This window comes from Cricetulus griseus, chromosome X, assembly GCF_003668045.3.
Source record: "Cricetulus griseus strain 17A/GY chromosome X, alternate assembly CriGri-PICRH-1.0, whole genome shotgun sequence".
In the NCBI taxonomy this organism is placed as follows: Eukaryota; Metazoa; Chordata; class Mammalia; order Rodentia; family Cricetidae; genus Cricetulus; species Cricetulus griseus.
In genome coordinates, this window is record NC_048604.1 from 1924922 (window position 1) to 1948766 (window position 23845).

A 23845-nucleotide genomic window follows, 5' to 3' on the forward strand; every position below is an offset into this window, starting at 1 on the left:
TCATACAAATAAAGCTTGCCTGAATGAATATCAGAAAAGCAAAGTAGCCAATCCACTAGAGTTCTTGCCTCTACAAAGGCTCAGACCAAAGAGGGTGATCCTATCCTCGAGTGACTGTCATGCTCTCCACCAAACCTCAGACTCCCTGAGACTGCACTGAGCTCCTGCCTTATATTCCTCTCTAGTGTGGGATTGAAGGTATGTCATCCCAAGTGCTGGGATCAAAGGTGGGAGCTCTGTTTCTCTTTTGGACTGATTCACTCTCATGTAGCCCAGGGTGGCCTTGAACTCAGATATCCATCTGCCTCTGTATCCCCAGTGCTGGGATTAAAGGTGTGGCCACCACTGTCTGTCCTCTTTGGCTAACTAGTGGTTTACTGTGTGTGTGGCTAACTAGTGCCTTAGCTCTGTACTCTGATTTTCAGGCAACCTTTATTTGTTAGATTATAAACAAAATATCATTACAGGGTGTCATGGTACAATTGGAGAGTTTTGGAAATGCCAGGTGAAAATTGTGATAAATTAGATAGACGGTGAATGGAGTGATGGTCTGGGGTTTTCTAATGCTTCTGCAAATATGAGTAAGTGAAAACGGGTGTGCATTATGGGAAGATCTGGGTAAAGCAAACATGCAGGTTGAAACTCTGAGTTGGGAAAACATAAATGGAGACTTTTGTTGAGCCATTGAGGTGGGGGAAGGGAATAAACCCAGAATTTTGAGTATCTGCTATATTTCTTTGGGGTTTCTTTTCACTTTGATCAGCTCACCTCCACATCCCAATAATATTTGTCTGGGCATAGGAAGCTGCTTCCAGCATATCTCCTGTACACTCCAAAGAGCAGAACTAACAGCCAGCAGGTTGGTGGGAACTGGAGGCTAATTTCCGGTTTCTTTTCTCCCCAGCCTCAGACACCTCATCTGAAGAATGGGGTAAGCTGACTGATGGTGGCACCCGGGTTCCGTAGAAATGATGTAGTTTCACCCATGAAAGTTGGTTGTCCATGAAAGTGCGAAGGACCATTTCTCAAGCCATATAGGAAATCTCAGGCCTGTAGGACTCTTTTCTTTTGGCCCCACCTCCCCAGTACCTTCCTACTAGTCCCAGGTTTCTGGAGACCTGGGACTAGTAGGAAGGCACCCCAGCCCCCAGATGGGATGAGATCAGGCTGAACAACACAACGCGGGGGCGGGGAGATCAGTTCTGGGGGGTCCTGTTGATGCCTCAGTGCGCCTGCCTGCCAGCTCTAGGCTGGCCTCAATGCTGTGTCTGTCTGCCCTCACTGTCGCCGCCGCCGCCGCCGCCGCCGCCGCCGCTGCAGCTGCGCCACGCTCCCTTTGTCTGCAGCTTTGGATACAGAAGGCGGGGCCAGTGCTCCTGGGGCCCCTGCATATCTGCCCCACAGTCACAAGGTCTTGTTCCCTACCCCCTTTTTCCAACTCTGGCTTTTAAGAATTATTTTCCTCCACCAGTCTCCATCAGCATTCATCCCTTCCTGACAAAATGCCCCCCCCAAAAAAAAACAAAAACAAAGGTGTCTTGAGTTGCTCCCATGCACCTATGCAAAAGTTCCCGGAAGGGTGTGTCTACTCAGACTGAGCTTTATCTGTCTGAGGTCCCCCCACCCAGTTCTTCTCCATCTATCTTGTTCCCCTCCCAAATCTGGTTTCTTGCCCTTGGCTTCTCTCTCTTGATGAGTTTAATTTCCAACCAGTCAATGTCAAGGCGCCTCAAAGTTCTCCACTCATTTTTCCACTTCATGGCTTCCTCCTCATGATCTCAAATCAAAAAAAAACATTTGTAATTAAATTTAGCAACAATTGAGCTTACTGACATACACCTTTAATCCCAGCACTCGGGAGACAGAGGCAGGTGGATCTTTGTGAATTCAAGGCCAGCCTGGTCTACAGAGTGAGTTCCAGGACAGAAAAGCCTTGTCTGAAACAAAAGAAAACAAGTAGAAACCAAAATCCAAACAAAACCCAACAACAGTGGTTAGAGGATACTCAAATTGGTGGCTCTTGCTAAGTGTAGATACCACTAAAGACATTTATGGGTCTCAGGACCTCCAAGCTACAAGTAAGGAAACATGGGGGGGACCCAGCCTATAATCTCAGTGTTTAGAAGGCAAAGGAAATAGCAACAGGAGTTTAAAGATAATATCTGCTACAGAGAGTACATTATAGGTAAGATCCTTTCTGAAAACAAGGAAGTAAGCATTTCCATTTCTAGCTAAGCCCCAACCCTGTAGTTGTCCCTCCTCTCTTTTGTAAGGACATCCCTAGTCACTGTGGACATTGGCAACAGCTTTATTGTGGCAAAATACACATAATGTAAAATGTAACATTAGTGACATTTCATCTGTTCACAATGTTCAACCATTAGCACTGTCATTCCAGAGTGCATTCATTGCCTCCCATTAAACTGCCACTCCCCACTCACCTTCCTTCAGCTCCTGACAACCATTACACTGTTTTCTGTCCCCATGGATTTGTCTGATGGAAACCTTCCATTTAAATGGAATGGCATATAATATGTGCCTTTTGTGTCTGCTTTCTATTCTTTTTTTTTTTTTTTTTGGTTTTCTGAGACAGGGTTTCTCTGTGGCTTTGGAGGCTGTCCTGGAACTAGCTCTGGAGACCAGGCTGGCCTTGAACTAACAGAGATCCATCTGCCTCTGCCTCTGCCTCTGCCTCCCAAGTGCTGGGATTAAAGGTGTGCGCCAACACTGCTCTGCTAATATAAAACCATTTTTAAGGTCCATTCATGTTTGGGCATATCAGCATGTTCATCTTTCCATTCTATGATTGAACAATAATCCACTTTTCTTGGATCTCAACATATTTAGTAGTTGGTCCCATGTATGCAGGAGACCCCAACCTACTTGGAACTCTTGAGTTGCATGTTCATTTGCCATGTACTGTTTGATATAGCTCTGTCTGTCCCCTCCTGCCACCTTCCAATTATATTTTTGTTTTGTTTTGGTTTTTTGAGACAGGGTTTCTCTGTATAACAGCCCTGGCTGTCCTGAAACTCACTGTGTAGACCAGGCTAGTCTTAAACTCACAGAGATCTGCTTGCCTCTGCCACCCGAGTGCTGGGATAAAAAGGCCCAATTATGTTCTTAAGCATGGGGGGAAGCTGTGTTACAAGTCCTCTACCCGCACAGAGAAGCAGCTGCCACTGGTCCTTACCTTTCAGCTTTTTTCCTTTTAGTGCAGAGTTGGAGCAGAGCTCCTCCCCATCTTCCCAGTTTCCAGTGCTTTGCCCTGGACTATACTCATCACAAGATGCCCCATCTGAGCACCTCTGACAAAACACTGGAGATGGCACACCTGGGGCCCCATTTTCCTCATGTATACTTCATTCATTCACAAAGCAGATACCCACCTTAATCTCAGCATTGGGAAGGTAGAGACCAGAGAACAAGAAGTTCAAGAGTTCAAGGCCAGCCTGAACTACCAGACCCTGCCTCCTAATAAAAACAATTTGCTTTAGGTAATTTAAACCTGAAATTAAATAATGGTATTGGGTTATGTAGGTATCTGTGGAGCATTATAGATTCCCTAAACATTTCCTGGTTACATGTATTTAATTTAAAATTTTTAGATTTTTCTTTTTTTTCCTTTTTTTTTTTTTTTTTTTTTTGAGTTTTCGAGACTTGCTCTTGTAGACCAGGCTGGTCTTGACCTCACAGAGATCCGCCTGTCTCTGCCTTGGAGTGCTGGCATTAAAGGTGTGTGCAACAACCACCATCACCAGCCTGGCTTTTTTCCCCCATTTTTTGAGACAAAGTTTCACTGTGTACTTCTGGCTGGCCAAAAACTCACTATGTGGATCAGGCTGTGTTCGAACTTTAAAAGATGTGCCTGCTTCTGCCTTCCAAATGCTGAAACTTAATGCATATGTCACTATGTTCAATTTGGTGTATATTTAAAAAGTGGTTAGTTTTGTGTTAGGTGTATTCTACCACAATAATAACACTGGCTCAAATATCCCTGTAATTAAATTTGAATAATAGTTGCTTTTTCTTTTTTATATATTTATTTATTAGTTCTAGTTAGGGAACAAGCTTGTTTCACATGTAAGTCCCTTCTCCCTCTCCCTCCCCTCACCCCCAATAGTTGCTTTTTCTTAAAGGCATTTCTTATTACTTTATAGAAGGCTGAATATTTTATACTTTGAGATAAAATTCTGTTGGCTGTGTGTATGGAGGGGATACTGAGTCAGACTGGAATGAGGAGTGCCCAGTGCTATGATATCTGGAGATGACCACTGGTCTTGGGACCCCTTCCCAAGGGTTCAAACTCAGCAACAAATCTGGAAGTGAGCACACCTGGGTGCGGAAGAGTCCATCATCCAGAGGAAACAAAATCCCATGCCAGGGAGTAGTGCCCCTGGGTGGCAATTGCTGGAGTCTTCAGTATAGATCTTTGAGATGTTCTGTATCTTTTGTGTGGTGCTTACTTCGAAAAAGATGTGGTACTAGTACAGAATGAAGGAGCAGCTGATAGTAACAACCTTGAAACTTACATTTGACTATAACACAGGCCTTGGGGATTGCTATCAAAGAAGAGTCGTTGGTAACTGGAGTGATTTGGAGATATAGGAAGTATTGGGAGATAAAGTATTCTGGATTGTTACGAAGTAGGTAGGTTGTACTTGATAAAGGAAACATTTTTGTTTTCTGCCAATGGTCTTTCTCAGTAAGTGACATTTCTCTAATAGTATAAACAAAGTAGATTCCTTTCAGATTGTTCTTTTTTTAAGATTTATTTATTTATTATGTATACAGTGTTCGGCACCAGATCTCATTACAGATGGTTGTGAGCCACCATGTGGTTGCTGGGAATTGAACTCAGGACCTTTGGAAGACCAGCCAGTGCTCTTAACTGCTGAGCCATCTCTCCAGCCCCCAGATTGTTCTTAAAGATGTACAGGCTTGGATTTATGAAGGAAATAATTTTTAACCCCACCTCCACCCCCTGTAATGGAAGTGCTACTTAACTACACTGAGTCCAGAAATATTTTCTGATATTGAATTTTTTTCTTTGAGACAGGATTTCATGTATTCCAGGCTTACCTCTGCCTCCAGAGTGCTGGAATTAAAGGTGTAGGCTACCACCGCCCAGCTTCCTGCTTTCTTTGTTTTTTTGTTTTTTAAGACAGGGTTTCTCTGTGTAGCTTTGGGAGGCTGCCTCTGCCTCCCAAGTGCTGATCTTAAAGGTGTGTGCCACCACTGGCCAGCTCTGCTTTCTTATACAAGCCAGGACTATGTGCCCAGGGGGTGGTACCACCCATTAATGGTCTGGGCCCTTCCAACATCAATCATTAATCAAGATTATATCCCATAGATTTGCTTACAGAGAAATCTTATGGAGGCATTTTTTAAAATAAAGATACTTTCCCCCAGATGTGTTTAGCTTTGTGTCAAGTTGAAAAAACAACGAAAATCAAAAAGCAACCATTACAGTTGACCCCTTGTCAACTTGATACACAGTATCAGTTATTAAGGCATAACCTTTCCTTTCTTGTTTATCTTCAAGATCTCATCTCAGTATCAACATCTCAACATAAAGTATTAAAAGTAGCGCTGGTCATTGGTGGTGCATGCCTTTTTATTAAACAACTGGTTAAGTCAATTTATTAAAAATAGTTGACTTAGGGCTGGAGAGATGGCTCAGAGGTGAAGAGCATTGGCTGCTCTTCCAAAGATCCTGAGTTCAATTCCCAGTAATCACATGGTGGCTCACAACCATCTGTAATGAGATCTGGTGCCTTTTTCTGGCCTGCAGGCATGCATGCAGACAGAGCACTGTATACATAATTAATAAATAATCTTTTAAAAAATAAAATAGTTGACTTAGGCATCTGCAATAGTGACTTCAACCTCCACTCCTGGCTCAATACTGATAGAAGTGATTTGCTTAACAATCTCAGAAGGAGCCGGGCGTTGGTGGCTCACGCCTTTAATTCCAGCACTCAGGAGACAGAGGCAGGAGGATCTGTGAGTTCGAGGCCAGCCTGGTCTACAGAGTTCCAGGACAGGCTCCAAAGCTACACAGAGAAACCCTGTGTCGAAAAACCAATCTCAGAAGGATTGTGTGCAAATCAATCAGTCGCTTGTGGATTCTCATTTGGAAACGATCCCATGTCTTGGAACCTTCACCACAAGATGTTTTTCTTGTAGTGATTCTCAAGAGTCTTGGTAGGCGTGCGCACCGGTCCCTTCACTTTCAGATTCTTTTCCTTTGTACCTTTGATCAAGTTGGCGCACACCTTTTTCAGAGACGTCAGGTTGCAGCTAGTGAGTGTGATTGGAATTCAGTGAATTGCCACCTCAGGTTCCACGGGTGTTTAAAAGCCATGGCTGCAAGGCGACGGCGTGGCTTCCTGACCAACTTGTTCCTGGGCGGGAGCGAACAGCAGTGAGTCAGGAAGGGAGCTCTGCCCAAGCACCACCACACCTCAGAAACAGTGGTGCAGTCCTTTAATCCCAGCACTCAGGAGGCAGAGGCAGGCGGATCTCTGTGAGTCTGAGGCCAGCCTGGTCTCCAGAGTGAGTGCCAGGACAGGCTCCAAAGCAATACAGAGAAACTCTTGCCTGTAAAAACAAAACAAACAAACAAAAACCTTAAAAGTCCCACAATTGGGACTTGAGAGATGACTCAGTGGTTATGAGCATTGGCCTCTCTTCCAGAGAACCTGGGTTCAATTCCCAGCACCCAAATAGCAGCTAACAACTGTCTGTAGCTCCAGTTCCAGGGAATCTGACACCTTCACACAGACATACATCAGGCAAAACAAGAAAGCACATAAAATTAAAAAAAAACATTATAAAAGCCCCCACAGTCTTTGAAAATCAAGCACTTTAAAAGTTCAGTTTTGCTGGTTGTGGTAATGTACAACTTAAGTCCCTTAATCCCAGCACTCTGGAGTCAGAAGCAGGCCGGTTTCTGTGAGTGTGATGCCAGTCTGGTTACAGAGGGGGTGTCAGGGCTACACAAAGAAATCCTGCCTCGAAACACTCCTTCAATAGTAAAATAAAAGTTCAGTCTCTTTAAAGCATCAAAAGTCTCTTTCAAAGTTTCTCTAAAAAATCTGGTCTCTTTTTTTAAAGTCGTTCAACTGTGGGCCCCTGTATAATCAAAAATAAGCCAGGGTACTCACAATCTGAACAAAGCAAAACCAAACTTCTAACTGTAAATAATTCCGTTTCCAATCATGGGGATTCACTCACAACCTTCTGGGCACCTCCAAAGGGCTGCTTGGGTCACTTCTCAGGTTCCATCATCCTAAAACTGGCTCCATTCCAAAACTGCTGCTCTGTTTTTTTTTTTTGTTGTTGTTGTTTTGTGTGTGTGTGTGTGTGTGTGTGTGTGTGTGTGTGTGTGTGTGTGTGTGTGTGTGTGTGTATGTTACATGTACAGGTGTTGGTGTCTGTTTGCATGCATGTGGAGGCCAGAGAAAGATCCCAGATGTATTCTTCTATCACTGTTCAACTTTCAGTGAACCAACCAATGAGCTTCTAAGACCTACCTTCCTCAGTCCTCAATCCTGGGACTTGACTGTAGGCACATGCTCTTAATTGGTACTGGTGATTTGATTTTGCAACTTTATATTTTCAGAGTCATCTCCCTAGCTTTCTTTCACTTGGGTATTTTTCTGTTTTCTTTTTCAAGCAGGGTTTCTCTGTATAGCAGTTCTGGCTCTCCTGTAACTCACTCTGCAGATCAGGCTGGTCTCAAACTCTCTGGGATCCACCCACCTCTGCCTCCTGAGTGCTGGTATTAAAGGTGTGCGCCACCACTCATTGCCCAGCTTGGCCTTAACTCTTTACCTAACTGAGGATAACCACTCTTGACTCTCTAGCCTCCATCTCCCATTGCTGGGATTATAGGAGTGTGCCACTGTGTCTGGCCTTGCACCTTGTTTTTTGTTTTGTTTCAAATTTTCTTTTTCTTTTCTTTTTTTTTTTTTTTGGTATTTCAAGACAAGATTTCTCTGAGTAGCTTTGGAGCCTATCCTGGCACTCGCTCTGTAGACCAGGTTGGCCTCGAACTCACAGAGAGATCCGCCTGCCTCTGCCTCCAGAGTGCTGCGATTAAAGGCGTGTGCCACCAATGCCCATCAAATTTTATTTTTTGTGTAAGTGCTTTGCCATCATGTATTATATATTTTTGTGCACCACATGTATGCAGTATCTGTGGAAGCCAAAAAGGGGTGTTGAATCCTCTAGGACTGGAGTTTCAGATGGTTGTGAACTGCCTTGTGGGTGCTGGGAATTGAACCCAGGTCCTCTGGAAGAGCAGCCAGTGCTCTTAACCACCGAACCATCCATCATCTCTCCAGCTCTCTGCTGTGGTTTTTGATACAGGGTTTCATCTGGCTTGATATACCTTCTTTTTGTTGTTATTGTTTTTCCGAGACAGGGTTTCTCTGTGGCTTTGGAGCTCTTGTAGACCAGGCTGGTCTCAAACTCACAGAAATCTGACTGCCTCTGAGTCCTGAGTGCTGGGATTAAAGGCGTGCACCATTTCCCCCCACCCCCACCCCCGGTTCATCTGGCTTGATACTTAACTGATTGATTCAGCTATGCATCCTCCTGTCTTACCTCCTCAGCTCTGGGATTACAAGTGTGCCCCCTTCAGCATTCAGCATTTCTGTCTTGCTCACTAGCTCTCTCTGTCTCGTACACTATACCCCAAGTCAAAACCTTACTATACAGCCTTGGCACTTGAGATATATAAACCAGGGTGGCTTTGAACTCATAGCAAAGGTGTACAGCACTATGCCTGGTGCCCAGCATTTTTCTTTTTCTCCACCCCCCCAGTTTGAAGTCTCAGAACTCATTCTGTAGACCAGGCTGGCCTCAAACTCAGGGAGGGTCTTGCATTTTCCTGAGTGGTGATAGCTGGGATCAAAGGTATGTGTTATCAGCACTCAGCCCCAGTGTGTTTTTCTTAACAATGTGCTTAGGGTTTTACTGCTATGATAAAAAGGAAAATGCTTTATTTTAATGTGCACTTTCACATCACAGTCCATCATCAAAGGCATTTCTCTTTCTTTCTTTCTTTCTTTCTTTCTTTCTTTCTTTCTTTCTTTTTCTTTCTTTTTGTTTTTCAAGACAGGGTTTCTCTGTGTAGTGTTGGCTGCCCTGGAACTTGCTCTGTAGACCAGGCTGGCCTCCAAATCAGATGTCTGTCTGCCTCTGCCTCCCAAGTGCTGGGATTAAAGGGGTGCACCACCACCGACCAGTTTAGCTTACCTGTAGCAATCAGAACTACCAGCCCAGGGTTTGGGGCCACCCACATCAATCATAAATGAAGAAAATGTGCCACAGGCTTGCCCAAAGAACAATCTAGTGAGGACATATGAGGACATATCCCCCCCTCATTTTTCAAGCCCTGTATGTCCTGGAATTCAGTCTGTAGATCACGCTGGCCTCAAACTTCTGAGCGTTGGGATTAAAGGTGTATGTTACCACAGCCCTGAAAAGGATAATTTTCTCAATTGAGGTTCCCTCTTCTCAAATGGCTCTGTAGCTTGTGTCAAGTTGACGTAAAACTAGCAGCACGGTGTTCTAGGGATTGAATTAAAGGTCTTCAAGCTTACGTGACAAGCACTTTCAGACTAAATTGTCTGCCCAGTCCATGTGGCCAATCTGTGTGTTGTGCTGTGTAAACCGTAATCCCCCACAATCTTGGACAGATTAGATTTTTCATTGTACCCTCTGTTTTGGGGACATGGTGGTGATTTGATAGTTGTTTTGGTGGACAGGTTAGCTGTGTTAACAATGGGATACTACTTCCTGAGCTTCCATTGAGTAGCAGAATTGAAGGTCAGGAAGTGACAAAACAGGTGTTGAAGAAGAGTGTAGGCATGGTTTTTTCTATGTTCTGGCAGTCACTACCAAATAACCACACAGAGGCTTATTAATTATCAGTGCTTGGCCTTAGGCCAGGCAGTGGTGGCCCACACCTTTAATCCCAGCACTCAGGAGGCAGAGGAAGATGGATCTCTGTGAGTTCAAGGCCAGCCTGGTTTACAAAGTGAGTTCCAGGATGGCCAAGGTTATGCTGAGAAACCATGTCTCACTGCCCCCCGCAAAAAAAAGGTCCTTCCTGTTACCTGGCCGCCCAGGCCTGAGATGATGTGGTGCCTTGCCTCTGTCTGGTGGATGAAACCTCCTCTGATAGTGGATATTGAAGTCTTGGCCTGAATGACTTGAGACCTTCTTGATTTGACTTTACACATGGATAAACACTGGTATAAGTACTTGCCCCAGCCTCGCTTTGGGCCATGGCAGCCTCCACACTTGTTCTTTAATGAAGGTATTTGTGGCAGATTTGAAACTGATCTTCCTCTCTCCCAGACAGATTCTGTGTAGTGATTTTCATGCAGGTTTTCTACTGCTGATGCCTTTAAAAGAAGCAGGTGTGAATCAGGTAGTATGTACCTGTTATACTTGGTAGAGGCAGGAAAATAGATTTCTAGGGCTAGCCTCTGCTACAGAGAGTTAAGAGGCCAACCTGAATAATTTAGTGAGATTATGTCTTAACTCCCCTGCAGAAATACACGCTCTTCCATAAACTGTACAACCCCTGCCTGTGTACTGTACCTGTTCTACCAATGAATAACTTGTTTGGCTGCTGCTACTAGGATATAAATGCCCTTAGTCCAGAACACACATGCTATACTCCAGAATATGCTTTTAGTTGGCACATACATGTTGTGAGTTTTTCTCTGTCTCGCCAGCCAGCTTGCAAATCATGGCACAGAGACTTATTATTAATTGTGAAAGCTTGGCCAATAGCTTAAACTTGTTTCTTTTTTTAAAGATTTTATTTATTTATTATGTATACAGTCTTCTACCTGCATGCCAACAGATGGCACCAGATCTCATTCAAGGTGGTTGTGAGCCACCATGTGGTTGCCGGGAACTCAACTCAGGACCTCTGGAAGAACAGTCAGTGGTGCTCTTAACCGCTGAGCTATCTCTCCAGCCTCTTAAACTTGTTTCTAATTAGTTTAAATTAACCCATTTCTATTAATTAATGTGCTACCAGGTGACTCATGGCTTGTTACCTTATCTCCTACATGTCATGCTTCCTCCATGTTTCCTCGACTCTACCCTTCTTCTTCCCAGCATCCTCTGTGACTAGAAATCCTGCCTAGCAATTGGCCATTCAGCTTTTTATTAAACCAACCACAGTGACACCTTTGCACACTGTAATAAAATGTCACAACACATACATGATCCTAGTGGTTTGGTGTCCCCAGTCCCAATGATCCTAACAGGCATCCTTTTCATCCAGCACTGGACTGGTTTGGCCCACCTTTCCCGTGGATGGCTTTGTTGCCCATTGATGTCCTTTGCTAAGTAGCTACTGAGTTTTGTTTTCTTCATGCTGTGTGATGGTTTTCTTTGGGCTAGTACTTATAAAGCGTCTTGTTCCAAATGCTTCCAATTATTTTCTGTTGTTTCTGTTTTCATATTTAGAGTGTCCTCTTTCCTACACCCCATACACACTGTTCATTCATCCCCAAGGCAGGGTGTTTGCCTTGCTTCAATTACATCACTGGTCTGTTTGGATTTGTTTGGAGCTTGTAACAGGTGACAGCAAGGAATATGTGAGTGCTGAGTCCCAGCATTTGGACACTGCTACTTGTGTGAATGCCTGATAACAGGTGGGGACCAGGCAGATAGGGTTCCATGTAGGAACCCTGCTGTTGTCTCTGGCCATGTACCTGGTCCCACATGGCTTTGTGCAGTGCCTTGTGTATTTCCATCTTATTGGGAGCTTTTACCCACTCTACAAGGATTTCTTACTTCTTCCTTGTAACAGATTCTTTCCTATTTACCCTCACTAGTTCTTGAGGATCACCATGATCTGCAGACGGAGAGGAGTCCAAGGGGTGTGACCACCACTTAGGTCAGGAGAGCCTTCTGGCTCTGCTCCTTTCTGAGGTGCTAAGACTGTTCCCAGCCCCCACCTGCCTGCCCTGCAAGCTCTTCCCAGTGCCTGGGCCTGGTTTCCATGGTAACGTGGCTGCTGGGTAACTTAATGATTCCAGGGAGAAAGACATTCCTGTGGTTCTGTGTCACCTGAACAGCCCACCCTGTGCTTGTGCCCGGTGCCCGTCATCCTGCCCTGGGATTTTCAGGGTAACTCCTCCCACACAGAAACCCCCAAATCACCTCTGACCTCTTCTGCCTCTTTGTTTTCACTTAAGAGTAGTGATGAGTTAGCAGATGTTACAAAACAAAACTAAGTAGACAGCTGGAGCACTGGCTGATTTCTGTGATGTGAACACTCAGCTATTGCTCATTTCAAGCCACTAGTATAAGACACCAATGAGCAGAGTAAAGAAATGTGCAGCCAGGCACCATCAAGTGTTTATTTCCAGACACACAGAATGGAAATAATGCCAAGCACACAGATGACAGTGAAGTGTAGTAAAGCAATTAGAGAGCCAGGAGGCGTAGTCTTTATTGCCTTTGTTTCTAATTCCATTTATTCAGTTGCAAGTTTCTCAGTCACAATGCTGATATGCTTGTCTGTTTTTAACAGCTGACACTAGCCACTGCTGGGGAGGCCATTCCTTGTCAAAGGCCTTTACCTACACACATCCTGGCTAGTGTCCTGTGTATAGTTCCTTCCCTAGTCTGCCTGGGTAACTGTGGCCTCTATAGTAGACTGCTTTTCTGGCTCTCCCCTTCCTTTTCTCCCTCTCTATCTCCTTACCACCCTCCTTCCCTTCTCCTCCCCCTTTCTTTCCTTTATTTACCCCCTATGTGTTGTTTTGAGGTAGAATCTCATGTAGCTTAGGCAGATCTCTACTGCCCCATATAGAGGAGAATGACCTTGAACTCATGATTCCTCTGCCTCCTAGTGTGCCACCACACCTAGCTCCATCTAATTTTTTAGGAACAGTATTCTAGAAAATGTCTTGCTTAAGAGAAACAGTTCCCCTTGAAAATGTTCCAGTAATTATCTACTGTGATAACCACAGATTACATAAAGATACATGAAAATACCCCAATTCTTTTTTGTTGTTGTTTGTTCAGTTTTGTTTTTCAAGACAGGGTTTCTCTGTGTAGCCCTGGCTGTCCGGGAACTCACTCTGTAGACCATGCTGGCCTTGAACTCACAGAGATTCACCTGCCTCCACCTGAGTACTGGGATTAAAATCATGGGCTACCATAACCCAGCTGACATATTCTTTATATTAAAAAATTGGAAATGGTCTTGCTATATAGTAGGGGCAAGGCCACTAGCGTTTGAAGATCTGCCCCTGCCTTATAATATACATAAAGAGAAGACTGGCAGGAAATATGTCCACAGAGCCACAGCATTACATACATCCCTGAAATCACAAGGAATTTTGGTTTTCTGTAGTTTTTTGTTTGTTTGTTTGTTTGTTTGTTTGTTTTTGTTTTGTTTTGTTTGGTTTTGGTTTTTTGAGACAGGGTTTCTCTGGTTTTTGGAGGCTGTCCTGGACCTAGCTCTTGTAGACCAGGCTGGTCTCGAACTCACGGAGATCCACCTGCCTCTGCTTCCCTAGTGCTGGGATTAAACATGTGCACCACCAATGCCCGGCAGGTTTTCTGTAGTTTTTAAATGTTCTACAATGGTGTTTCTCTCTCTCTCTCTCTCTCTTTTTTTTTTTTTTTTTTTTTTTGGTTTTTTGAGACCGGGTTTCTCTAGGTTGGCCTCGAACTCACAGAGATCCGCCTGCCTCTGCCTCCTGAGTGCTGGGATTAAAGGTGTGCGCCACCAACGCCTAGCTTGGTGTTTCTCTTAAATTCAGAAAAAATTGAATTTTTGTTGTAGTTTTGGTTTTTTTTTTTTTTTTTTTTTTTTTTTGAGGTGGCCTCATGTAGCCTGGTTGACATCAGGCTGGCCTTGAACTCACAGAGATCCACCTGCCTCTGCCTCCCAAGTGCTGGGACCAAAGGTGTGTACCACCAACCCTCAGCGTCAATGAAACTCTTGATCTTCCTTCTTTCACCTCCCAAATGCTGGGATTACAGTCATAACCCACAACAAAAAATGGAGACTTTTTTTTAAGGTTTATTTATTTATGTTATACAATGTTCTGTCTGCATGTATGCCTACTCACCAGAAGAGGGCACCAGCATTACAGATGGTTGTGAGCCACCATGTGGTTGCTGGGGATTGAACTCAGGTCCTCTGGAAGAGCAGTCAGTGCTCTTAACCTCTGAGCCATCTCTCCAGCCCCCAAAGTCCCTTCTAACGCATCTCTATGAGTCACAGGCAGGTGCTTATGCTGTGAGTGCATGACACAGGATCTTTGCGGATTTGCAAATGTTGGGGTGACTAGGCGAAGCAGAGGACTTACAGCTGTGTTTTCTATAACTGCATGTAGCCACAGCCATAGCTAGGGAACTTCTAATTCCTTGTGCTTCTCACCTTGTTCTGTCCCTAGGAAAACTAGCCTCATCACCTATTTTCTCTCTTCCTCCTTCCTTTTGTCTATGTCTGACAGGATCTATTGTAATGCATGCTTTGTTTTATAACTAAGGGTGACTTTGAACTTCTGATCTTCCTGCCTCTTGCCTCTTTTTTACAAGGTCTTGTATTAAAAGGCACAAGCCACCATACCCAGCTCTTCTTTTTTCTGGGATAGGGAGGACTTAGGGTTTTGCTATGTATGTATGGCCTCAAACTTACAGTGATCCTCTCCTTCCCCCCAAGTGTCACCTCTATTTTTGGCCCGCTACTTTCTTTGCACACAGACTCAAGGATGCTGCCTACCTTTCTCTCTTCTAGGTGGGGATGATGGCTGGCTCCATACCAGTAAGCTCATCCCAGTGAGGACCAATGGGTATAGTCTTGTTCAGTACAGAAAGGTTTTTCAGCAACTGCCATCTCCAAAACTGCTTCCTGCTTTCTTTGCTGGCATTTGACAAGTGTCCTAATTTGTGGTGGGCTTCCTTTCCTTTCCCTTTTTATACTTTCCTTCCCTTTCCCTCCCTTCCCCTTCCCTTCCTTCCCCTCCCTTTCCTTTCCCTTTTGTTTCCTTCCCTTCCCTTTCCTTTCCCTCCCTTTCCTTTCCTTTCCCTTCCCTTCCCTGCCCTGCCCTCCCCTCCTCCCTCCTCCCTCCCCTTCCCTTTCCTTTCCTTTCTCTTCCCTCCGTTTCCCTTCTTTCCATCCCTTCCCTCCCCTCCCCCTTTCCTTTTCTTCCCTTCCCTTTCCTTTCCTTTCCTTTCCTTTCCTTTCCTTTCCTTTCCTTTCCTTTCCTTTCCTTTCTCTCCCCTCCCCTCCCCCCTCCTCCCTCCCCTTCCCCTTCCCTTTCCTTTCTCTTCCCTACCTTTCCCTTCTTTCACTTCCCCTCCCCTCCCCCTTTCCTTTCCCCTTCCCCTTCCCCTTTCCTTTCCTTTCCTTTTCCCCAGCCAGGGTCTTGACCTGCTTCTGTCTGAAAGACCACTCCTTCCACCCCCAACCCCTACCCCGCATTCTGCTCTTTCTACCTAGCTGTTCCCAGTCTTGCTTCTGCCTCAGGCATCCTCCTTTGCCCCTCATTCTGGCCACTGTAAGGCTATCCTTGACTCAATTTGTTCACCTAGCTGAACCTCACTTTCCTTATCTGCTCAACAGAGGCAATACTTGTGTCTCCCTTAAAGTTGTCAGGACTTTGGTTTTTTGTGGGGACTCATTTTAGGAACAGTGCCTGCAACCTGGTGCATAGCAAGTGCCCAGAAAATTGTGCTGCCTTGTAAGAGCCACTTGGCAACTCTTTTAGGATACCTTGCAATTCTAGACCCTTTTTTAATGTCAGGAGGTTCTCTCTCTTCAGCAAGACAATTGTCATCAGAAGGAACAGCCCATTTTCTTGTACATGTTTAGTGTTTTCTTCACTCCTCCTTCCCTGTGTTCATTGCTTTGCTGTATGTACTTGGTCATCCTCTGGCCCTAGTGTTGGGTGGGCACAAGTTGACACTCACTAAGACTGGCTAGTTTGTCTCAGTCATTGTCAAGGGACTCTGGATCTTCTAGATTCGAGCTCTGGCCTCAGTGCTGCCAGAGGAGAGGCAGATCCTGAAGGGAGGATCAGAGAGCTTTGGATGGGTCCTGGTGGAGGAGGGACTGCAGATGTTTTGAAGTCATGGCAGAACTTTCAGACCCTGTATAGATACTTAGTCACCTGACTTAAAGAGTCACAATACTCAGGCTCTGGGTTGGAGGCTGTCGAATGGGGTCTGCCTGGGAAAGGAGGGCACCAGGGGTAGCCAGGGCTGTGGGTGGAGAGCATATCCCTTGGCTGAACAGGTCTGGATGCTGGTTAGCAGCTCAGGGTCCTGCTTGCCTTCACCTCCAGAGGGGAGAAGCCAGCTCATGAGGGTTCTCACAGAGGCATATCTCTGCCACAGGTGAACGGGAAGGAGCTCTCCAAGCTGTCTCAGGAGCAAACCCTAGAGGCCCTGCGTGCCTCCAAGGAGCCCCTGGTGATCCAGGTGCTGAGACGCAGCCCCCGTCTGCGGGGGGACAGCTCCTGCCATGACCTTCAGCTGGTGGACAGTGGCACTCAGACCGACATCACCTTCGAGCATATCATGGCACTGGGCAAGCTGCGCCCACCCACCCCACCCATGGGCATCTTGGAGCCGTACGTCCTCTCTGAGCTGTGAGTTGCCCTCAGGAGGGCCTGGGCCCTGCCTCCAGAGAGGACATGCCATCTGGGGCAGTTGTCCCTGTGTGACCCACAGGTGGCTTGCTGCAGCTCTAGCCATGGTCGGGAAACCCAACTCAGCTGCCACTCTTGAGCAGGAAGCAGGTTCTTTGACCTCCATAGCTGACAATGGCACTCGGACTCAGAAACCTCCAGGCCTTTGGCCTCAGGTTTGGCACCAGCCAACAGAAAGACTAAGAGGGAGCCAATGTGCCCAGGACCTGGCTGCTCCTCCATCCTCTTTCTTCTGCCCCATCTTCTCTGTCTTCTCACAAGCATTTCTCCTTGAATCTTCTTGCATCCTTTGTCTGTCCCATTCTTCTACCTGCTCTGAATTTTCTCCATCTCTTTGGCTTCTTTCTTTGGCCTTCTCAAAAGAAGGGCCTTTCATCCTGGCCTGGTGGCTGTGACCATGTGAACAGTACTGACTCATCCTGCTAATCCCACTGGGGGATTCAGGGAGGTGGTCCTGGGAACCTTTTTGTTCAGAGAGGTAGCCCACAAGGCAGTGAATAGTCAGTCTTAATTTTGAGGCAAGGAGGGCAACCCCTCCCTGGAGGCAGAGGGGTACTTGTCTGCTCTGTAGAAGGCCTGGATAACTCCTGAGGGCTCTGCATGAGTGGGGCCAGTGCTAGAGACAGCACTTAGATCTTTGGAGAATTCTGCCCCTGGTCTGGGAATTAGGATGGGGAAACTAGGTGTGCCTGCCTAGGTCCTTAGGATGGACCCCTAAGAACTCTTACTTGAGGAACATTCCTGATCCTTCCACAGCATTTGTGTAGATCAGAAAGGAGGGTTCACCAGGCGGTGGTGGTGCATGCCTTTACACTTGGGAGACAGAGGCAGGCGGATATCTGTGAGTTTGAGGCCAGCCTGGTCTACAAAGCGAGATCCAGGACAGCCTCCAAAGCCACGCAGAAACCCTGTTTTGGAAAAAAAAAAAAGGATTCTAGAGGCAGCAGCTTGGCCACCTTCCCTAGGGATTACATCTAGAACAGGATTCTCTGCTTACTACACTGGGACTGGCCAGCTTGCAGCTGGGGCTAGGGTGCCAAAGAAGCAGATGGCCCATCTGACCCCCCCTTCTCCTGGGCAGCCCCCCCATCAGCCATGAGTATTATGACCCAGCGGAGTTCATGGAGGGCGGCCCACAGGAGGCAGAGCGAATGGACGAGCTGGAGTATGAGGTGAGCCTAGTGGCTGGCCTGACCAGTCTGGCTAGCCTGAAGCCTGAGCAGGCTCATTTTCTGCAGCTCTGCCCAGGCTTGGCTCCTGCTGCCCCCTGGTGGCTGGGCCTCATGACCCTTCCCAGTAGAGAGCAGCCTGAGTCAGAGAGGGTGTGGGTGAGGTGTTCCTTCTGTCTGTGTTGGTAATTCTGTGTCCCATGCATGTCCGTATCCTGTGTGTACATACTATGTATTAGGCATTTCCTGATAGGGAAGCCACTGAACACTTGCAACATTTAGGATGGTAAGAGAAGGGAGCCCTGAAAGTCACAGGCTGCATACTCAATTCAGGTAACTGAAGCAAAAGACATGGGGGTGCTGGGGGTACTAGGGGGTAGGGTCTAGGCCAAGTCTGCAGGCGTCCCTGCTCATACACTTCAGTTCTTTATAACTGTACTTCCTCCCATACCCCTGTGGCAGGAGGTGGAGCTATGTAAAAACAGCCACCAAGACAAGCTGGGCCTGATGGTGTGCTACCGCACAGATGATGAGGAGGACCTGGGCATCTACGTTGGAGAGGTATGGAGAGATGCTGTGGCAGGCTGTGGTACACAGAGCCCCAGAGCTGTTCTAACTGAAGTCTATGGTCTCTCCACAAAGTCTGTTCAAAATTTAGAGCTGCCCAGAGGCCTAACAATAGGTTACAGTAAGTAGATTGTGAGTGTCAAGGCCAGGGTGACCATGGTTTCATTATATCCAGGGACACAGTCCTGTCTGTGCAGACATCAGGAACTTAAACACCCCACCTCTTCTCTCCCCACTTCCCTTCCCTTCGGCAGATGTCTATGTACCCAGCAGCTATCCTTCCAAATGGAAAAAGTCCCGCTGCCCAAAAACCCCAGACTCAGATGTATGAAGAAGCATTCAGCCATATGCCACTACCTAGATCCTGACCAAAAAATAAAATAAAAAGCCTCTGAATTGAGTGTGGTAGCTCATGCCTCTATAATCCCAGCACTTTAGAGGGTCAGAAGTTCAAGGTCACCCTTGGCCTACATAGTTTTAGGTCAGCCTGAGTTTTATGAGACTGTATTTCAAAAACACAGCAAGTCAGATGTGGGTAATTGTGTTTTTAAACCCAGCACACATAGAGGCAAAGACATGTAGATTTCTTTCAGTTTGAGGTTAGATAGAGCTACATAGACTGTTTTTAAAGGGGTGTGTGGGGGTATGAAGGAGTAATCTGGAAGTATGGTTCAATTCCCAAAACCCACATAAGATATCTCACAACCAGCTCTAACTCCAGAGCACCCAACACCTTCTTCTGGACTACCAGTACCTATACTCAGATGTGCACATACATAAAAAAGGAAAATAAATCTTTCTTCAAAAGAGTTGGTATAGTTCAGTGTAAAGTATTTCCCTAGCATACACAAGGCTCTAGCTTTCTTACCACTGAAGAAAAAGAAAGACTTTGATGCAAGAGCATAGCAGTACAAGGGATAGGGGCAAATACAGAAGTATTGGGTATGGGCTAGGGAGCTACATTCTGGTCATTCTGTATCTTCCAAGCTGAGGAAGCAGACTGCCTGGGCCCACTGTCCTGCCTCTGCTTCCTCGAACTTGGATGCTGTTACTCTGAGGTGAGGTGGGAAAGTGAGCAAGTCTGGCATTTGCCTTGGGAGTACACCAAGGTGCAGCTACCCATACACACTCACTTGTGCTGAAAAGGACACCATAGGTGCCCAAGTCCCCAAGATGCATGTGTCCTGCAGGTAAATCCCAACAGCATTGCAGCCAAAGACGGCCGGATCCGTGAGGGAGACCGAATCATCCAGGTGAGCACTCAAGGTCAGGTTGCCAAGCCTGCCCTGTGGCAACCCTCTCCTTTCTCTCCATGGTCCATTCCTAGATCTTTTCTGCTGAGAACCTAGCCTTGTATGCTGGAACCTGGACCAAATCTCTGTTCCACTTAACTGCCCTAAGTGGCTCACATATCCCTGCCAGCACCCCCACCCCACCTACTTTTCCCTCTATTTCTGCTCCCCATTCTTTGAGCACACATGCTCTTGCAGAGGCCAGGCCATCCTTTCCCCTGATGCAGTTTGCTTATTTATGCCTTCCCAGAGTTCAAGAGCCTATCCTTAGCAGAGTCCTCCATTAGCATTCTTGTTGATTGTCCCCTGGACCTCTGCAGATTAACGGGATGGATGTCCAGAACCGAGAGGAGGCAGTGGCCATCTTGAGCCAAGAGGAGAACACCAACATTTCCCTGCTGGTGGCCCGTCCTGAGAGCCAGGTGTGTATGTCCACCTGTTTAGGATGACATAGGGCCCCTCGAAGGCTTTCTGTCTTGAAAGCTACTGGTCTGTTTGACTTCACTGAGAGCATGGGGCCTTGGGCAATGTGAAGGGGCATTGGGAAAGTCTTTAAATTGTTGGCTAACTAGGCCGGGTGGTAGTGGCGCACGCCTTTAATCCCAGCACTTGGGAGGCAGAGGCAGGTGGATCTCTGTGAGTTTGAGATTAGCCTGGTTTACTACAAGAGCTAGTTCTAGGACAGCCTCCAAAGCCACAGAGAAACCCTATCTCGAAAAAACCAAAAAAAAAAAAAAGAAAGAAAGAAAGAAAGAGAGAAAGGAAGGAAGAAAGAAAATTGTTGGCTAACTTATGTCTGTCTCTGCAGCTAGCAAAGCGGTGGAAAGACAGTGACAGAGATGACTTCCTAGATGACTTTGGGTCTGAGAATGAAGGGGACCTCCGTGCCCGGAAGCTGAAGTCACCCCCTGCCCAGCAGGTGAGGAAGGATGAAGGCCTGTTAAGTGGGGAGGGCAACAGAGAGGGAGGAGAGAAAGGGACTGTAGCTGTATATGGGCTCCTGGCCTGGGCCCAGAGAGGAACCAGCTGTGAACTTGTTTCTAATCCTACTGCATCACACTTGTCTGTGGGAACCTAACTGACTGTGTTTGTCATTTCTGTCCCAGACTGAAAATGATGAGAAGGGGGCTCCTGATGGGGGCCCAGGACTGAGCAACAGCCAGGAGCTGGACAGCGGGGTGGGTCGGACTGATGACAGTACCCGCAATGAAGAGAGTTCTGAACATGACCTGCTGGGGGATGAGCCTCCCAGTACCACCAACACCCCTGGAAGCCTGCGCAAGTTTGGCCTGCAAGGGGATGCCATGCAGAGCAGGGATTTCCACTTTAGCATGGACTCTCTGCTGGCTGAGGGGGCAGGACTGGGAGGGGCTGACCTGCCTGGGCTCACGGATGAAGAGTATGAACGCTACCGGGAACTGCTGGAGATCAAGTGCCACCTGGAGAATGGCAACCAGCTAAGCATCTTCTCCCGGGCTTCCAGTGGGAACAGTGCCCTGGACGTTAACCGCAATGAGAGCCTAGGCCATGAGATGGCCATGCTGGAGGAGGAGCTTCGGCACCTAGAGTTCAAGTGCCGCAACATCTTGCGGGCACAGAAGATGCAGCAGTTGCGGGAGCGCTGTATGAAGGCCTGGCTGCTGGAGGAAGAGAGCCTCTATGACCTGGCAGCCAGTGAGCCCAAAAAGCACGAGCTGTCTGATATCTCTGAACTGCCAGAGAAATCAGACAAAGATAGCACCAGCGCCTACAACACTGGGGAGAGCTGCCGTAGCACCCCACTGCTCGTGGAGCCTCTGCCCGAGAGCTCCCTGAAGCGATCTACTGCTGGTAATTCCAACTTGAACCGGACCCCTTCTGGTCCTCCTGTCACCACCCACCCTAAGGGGGCTCCTTCAGCCAAGTTCCGATCACTCTCTCGGGATCCTGAGGTGGGCCGGAGACAACACACAGAGGAGCGTGTCCGCCGCAGTGCCAAGACAGGTGTTACGCTGGAGCGTGTAGGCCCTGAAGGCAGCCCTTACCTCTCCAGGCGTCATCATGGCCAGGAGAGTGAGCACTACCGCAGCTGTGTGCAGTTGGCCCCACCACGCACACTGGAGGATCTGGGCCATGGCTCCTTGAGTTTGGCTAGTGGTCCTCGGGTGGGTGGAGTGGTGGCTGCAGCTGTCGAAACACCCCGCATGGAATGGAAGGTGAAGGTGCGAAGTGATGGAACACGCTATGTGGCCAAGCGGCCTGTGCGAGATCGGTTGCTGAAGGCTAGGGCCCTGAAGATCCGTGAGGAACGTAGTGGCATGACCACTGATGATGATGCAGTAAGTGAGATGAAGATGGGCCGCTATTGGAGCAAGGAAGAGAGAAAGCAGCACCTGATCCGAGCACGGGAGCAACGGAAGCGGCGTGAATTCATGATGCAGAGCCGCCTTGAGTGTCTAAGGGAGCAGCAGAATGGTGACAGCAAGCCTGAGCTCAACATCATTGCACTGAGCCACCGTAAGACCATGAAGAAGCGAAACAAGAAGATCCTGGACAACTGGATCACCATCCAAGAGATGCTGGCCCATGGTGCCCGCTCAGCTGATGGAAAAAGGATCTACAACCCTCTGCTCTCTGTCACCACTGTCTGAGCTTCCCCAGCAGGAGCCCAGCCCAGGCCTAGAGCGCCTGGCCTTCACCCTCCCTTAGAATCTAGTGTGTGTCTGTGTGTGCTTGCACGCTGTGCTCATGCACACTCATGTATCTGTATGTGTGCACAGGACTTTGGTAATAGAAAGCCCCTAAAATGAACACTTCTCTCACCACCTATTTACTTCTCCCCAAGAGGCTATACCAACAGCCAGCATAGAGGGCATAACCATAAGGGGCACCTGTGTGTGCATGCATGTTTGTGTGTGCATACAGTACTCTTGGTTTGTTCTTGGGAGATAAGGAAGTCAGTACAGAGAGACGTGAGGTGGACTATCCTAAGCACAAGAGAATGACCAGCTTCTTACTGAGCATGGCCTCCCCACCCCTGGAAGCCTCAGTTATTTGTAGACAAAGGCAACCCTGAATTTTGTGGGGTTTTTTCCCTTTTCTGTGCTTGCCAATAGTTTTCTGTTTTGTGAACCTGCTCTGGGGGTTGGCAGATCCTTCAGGCAGCCTAACAAAGGTGGATCCCACCGAATGCTAGCTGGGAAGGAGGTTGGGGGAAGGAAAGGAGGGAGGGTTGAGTGGGAGGGAAAGGAAGGGGATGGGGAAGAATAGGAAGCAGCTGTCCTGGTGGTCTCTACTCTGAGGGTGGCAGGGAGCATCCTAGTTGGCTTTCAAGGCACACCCATGGGGCCCACCTCCTTCCCCAGTGACTGAAAGAGAATGAAAATCACAGGGATTGTGGGCACAGTATACATCCAAAAAGAATTTGCTAACCCCTGGCCTGTGCCATCTAAAGCAGACACTCTTTAGTGGCCTGAGTCAAGGAGCTTAAATATCCAGGGGTTTAAGAAGCTAACCCAATGGGCACAATGGAAGATCTCACCTAGCCTAGAGAAGATCTGGTAGGAGTTGGTAGGCCTGGACCCAGTGAAAGGAAAGTGGGCTGAATGAGAGATGCCTAGAACCTCTTCCAGTGATGTAACTTTCCAATGTGCCACTTGTTGGGTGCCTCGCAGTCTTGGTGAAGTTTGTATTGGAGGCTATAGGATACCCCTGTTCCCCATCTACACCCCAAGAATAAAGCAAGCTGCTTTTTTGCTCTGTTGATTGGACTCCCTGTGTTCATTGTCATCATGCTGCTTGTACTGGGAGATGTCAGTTCATTAGCTTCTAAATGCCCATATTTCCAAGCAAATTGGTGGTGGGCAAGATGCCAAGATGGATGTGAGTCGGAAATCTGGGGCCCATTCCCAGAAGCTGAGTCCTGTTGCTGGGAAGGCTGGGTCATAAGGATACTGCCTCATGTCCCTGCCACTCAATAGCTCTGGGTAGGAATGCACATTGTAGCCTTGCTGTTGAATAGGGAGGGGAAAAGAGATTTATAGGGAGTGGTGGTAATAGGAGAGCAGAGGGCTAGGTACTGGCTCCAGATACTTGTAGGGACATCTCCAGTTCCTTACGCCTTCCC

The 23845-nt window shown here is 47.3% G+C and overlaps 1 protein-coding gene and 1 pseudogene across 3 annotated transcripts in view; one reads left to right on the plus strand and one right to left on the minus strand.

Annotated features, from left to right (window-relative positions):
• The window catches only part of Pdzd4 (PDZ domain containing 4), a 30682-nt gene extending 8172 nt beyond the window's left edge, over positions 1 to 22510 (plus strand). The window contains exons 2-8 of one of the 3 annotated variants that reach the window (XM_027432484.2): positions 16399 to 16652; positions 17794 to 17884; positions 18344 to 18442; positions 19639 to 19701; positions 20061 to 20162; positions 20549 to 20659; positions 20847 to 22510. In XM_027432484.2, coding sequence (XP_027288285.1) covers positions 16399 to 16652; positions 17794 to 17884; positions 18344 to 18442; positions 19639 to 19701; positions 20061 to 20162; positions 20549 to 20659; positions 20847 to 22370 — 2244 coding nt within the window. In that variant the 3' untranslated portion in view covers positions 22371 to 22510. The remainder of the gene's footprint in view (positions 1 to 16398; positions 16653 to 17793; positions 17885 to 18343; positions 18443 to 19638; positions 19702 to 20060; positions 20163 to 20548; positions 20660 to 20846) is intronic. The other 2 variants (XM_035450151.1, XM_027432485.2) reach the window with 2 other exon arrangements.
• LOC100750878 lies at positions 5863 to 6353 on the minus strand (annotated as a pseudogene).
• Positions 22511 to 23845: the final 1335 nt, after the last annotated feature.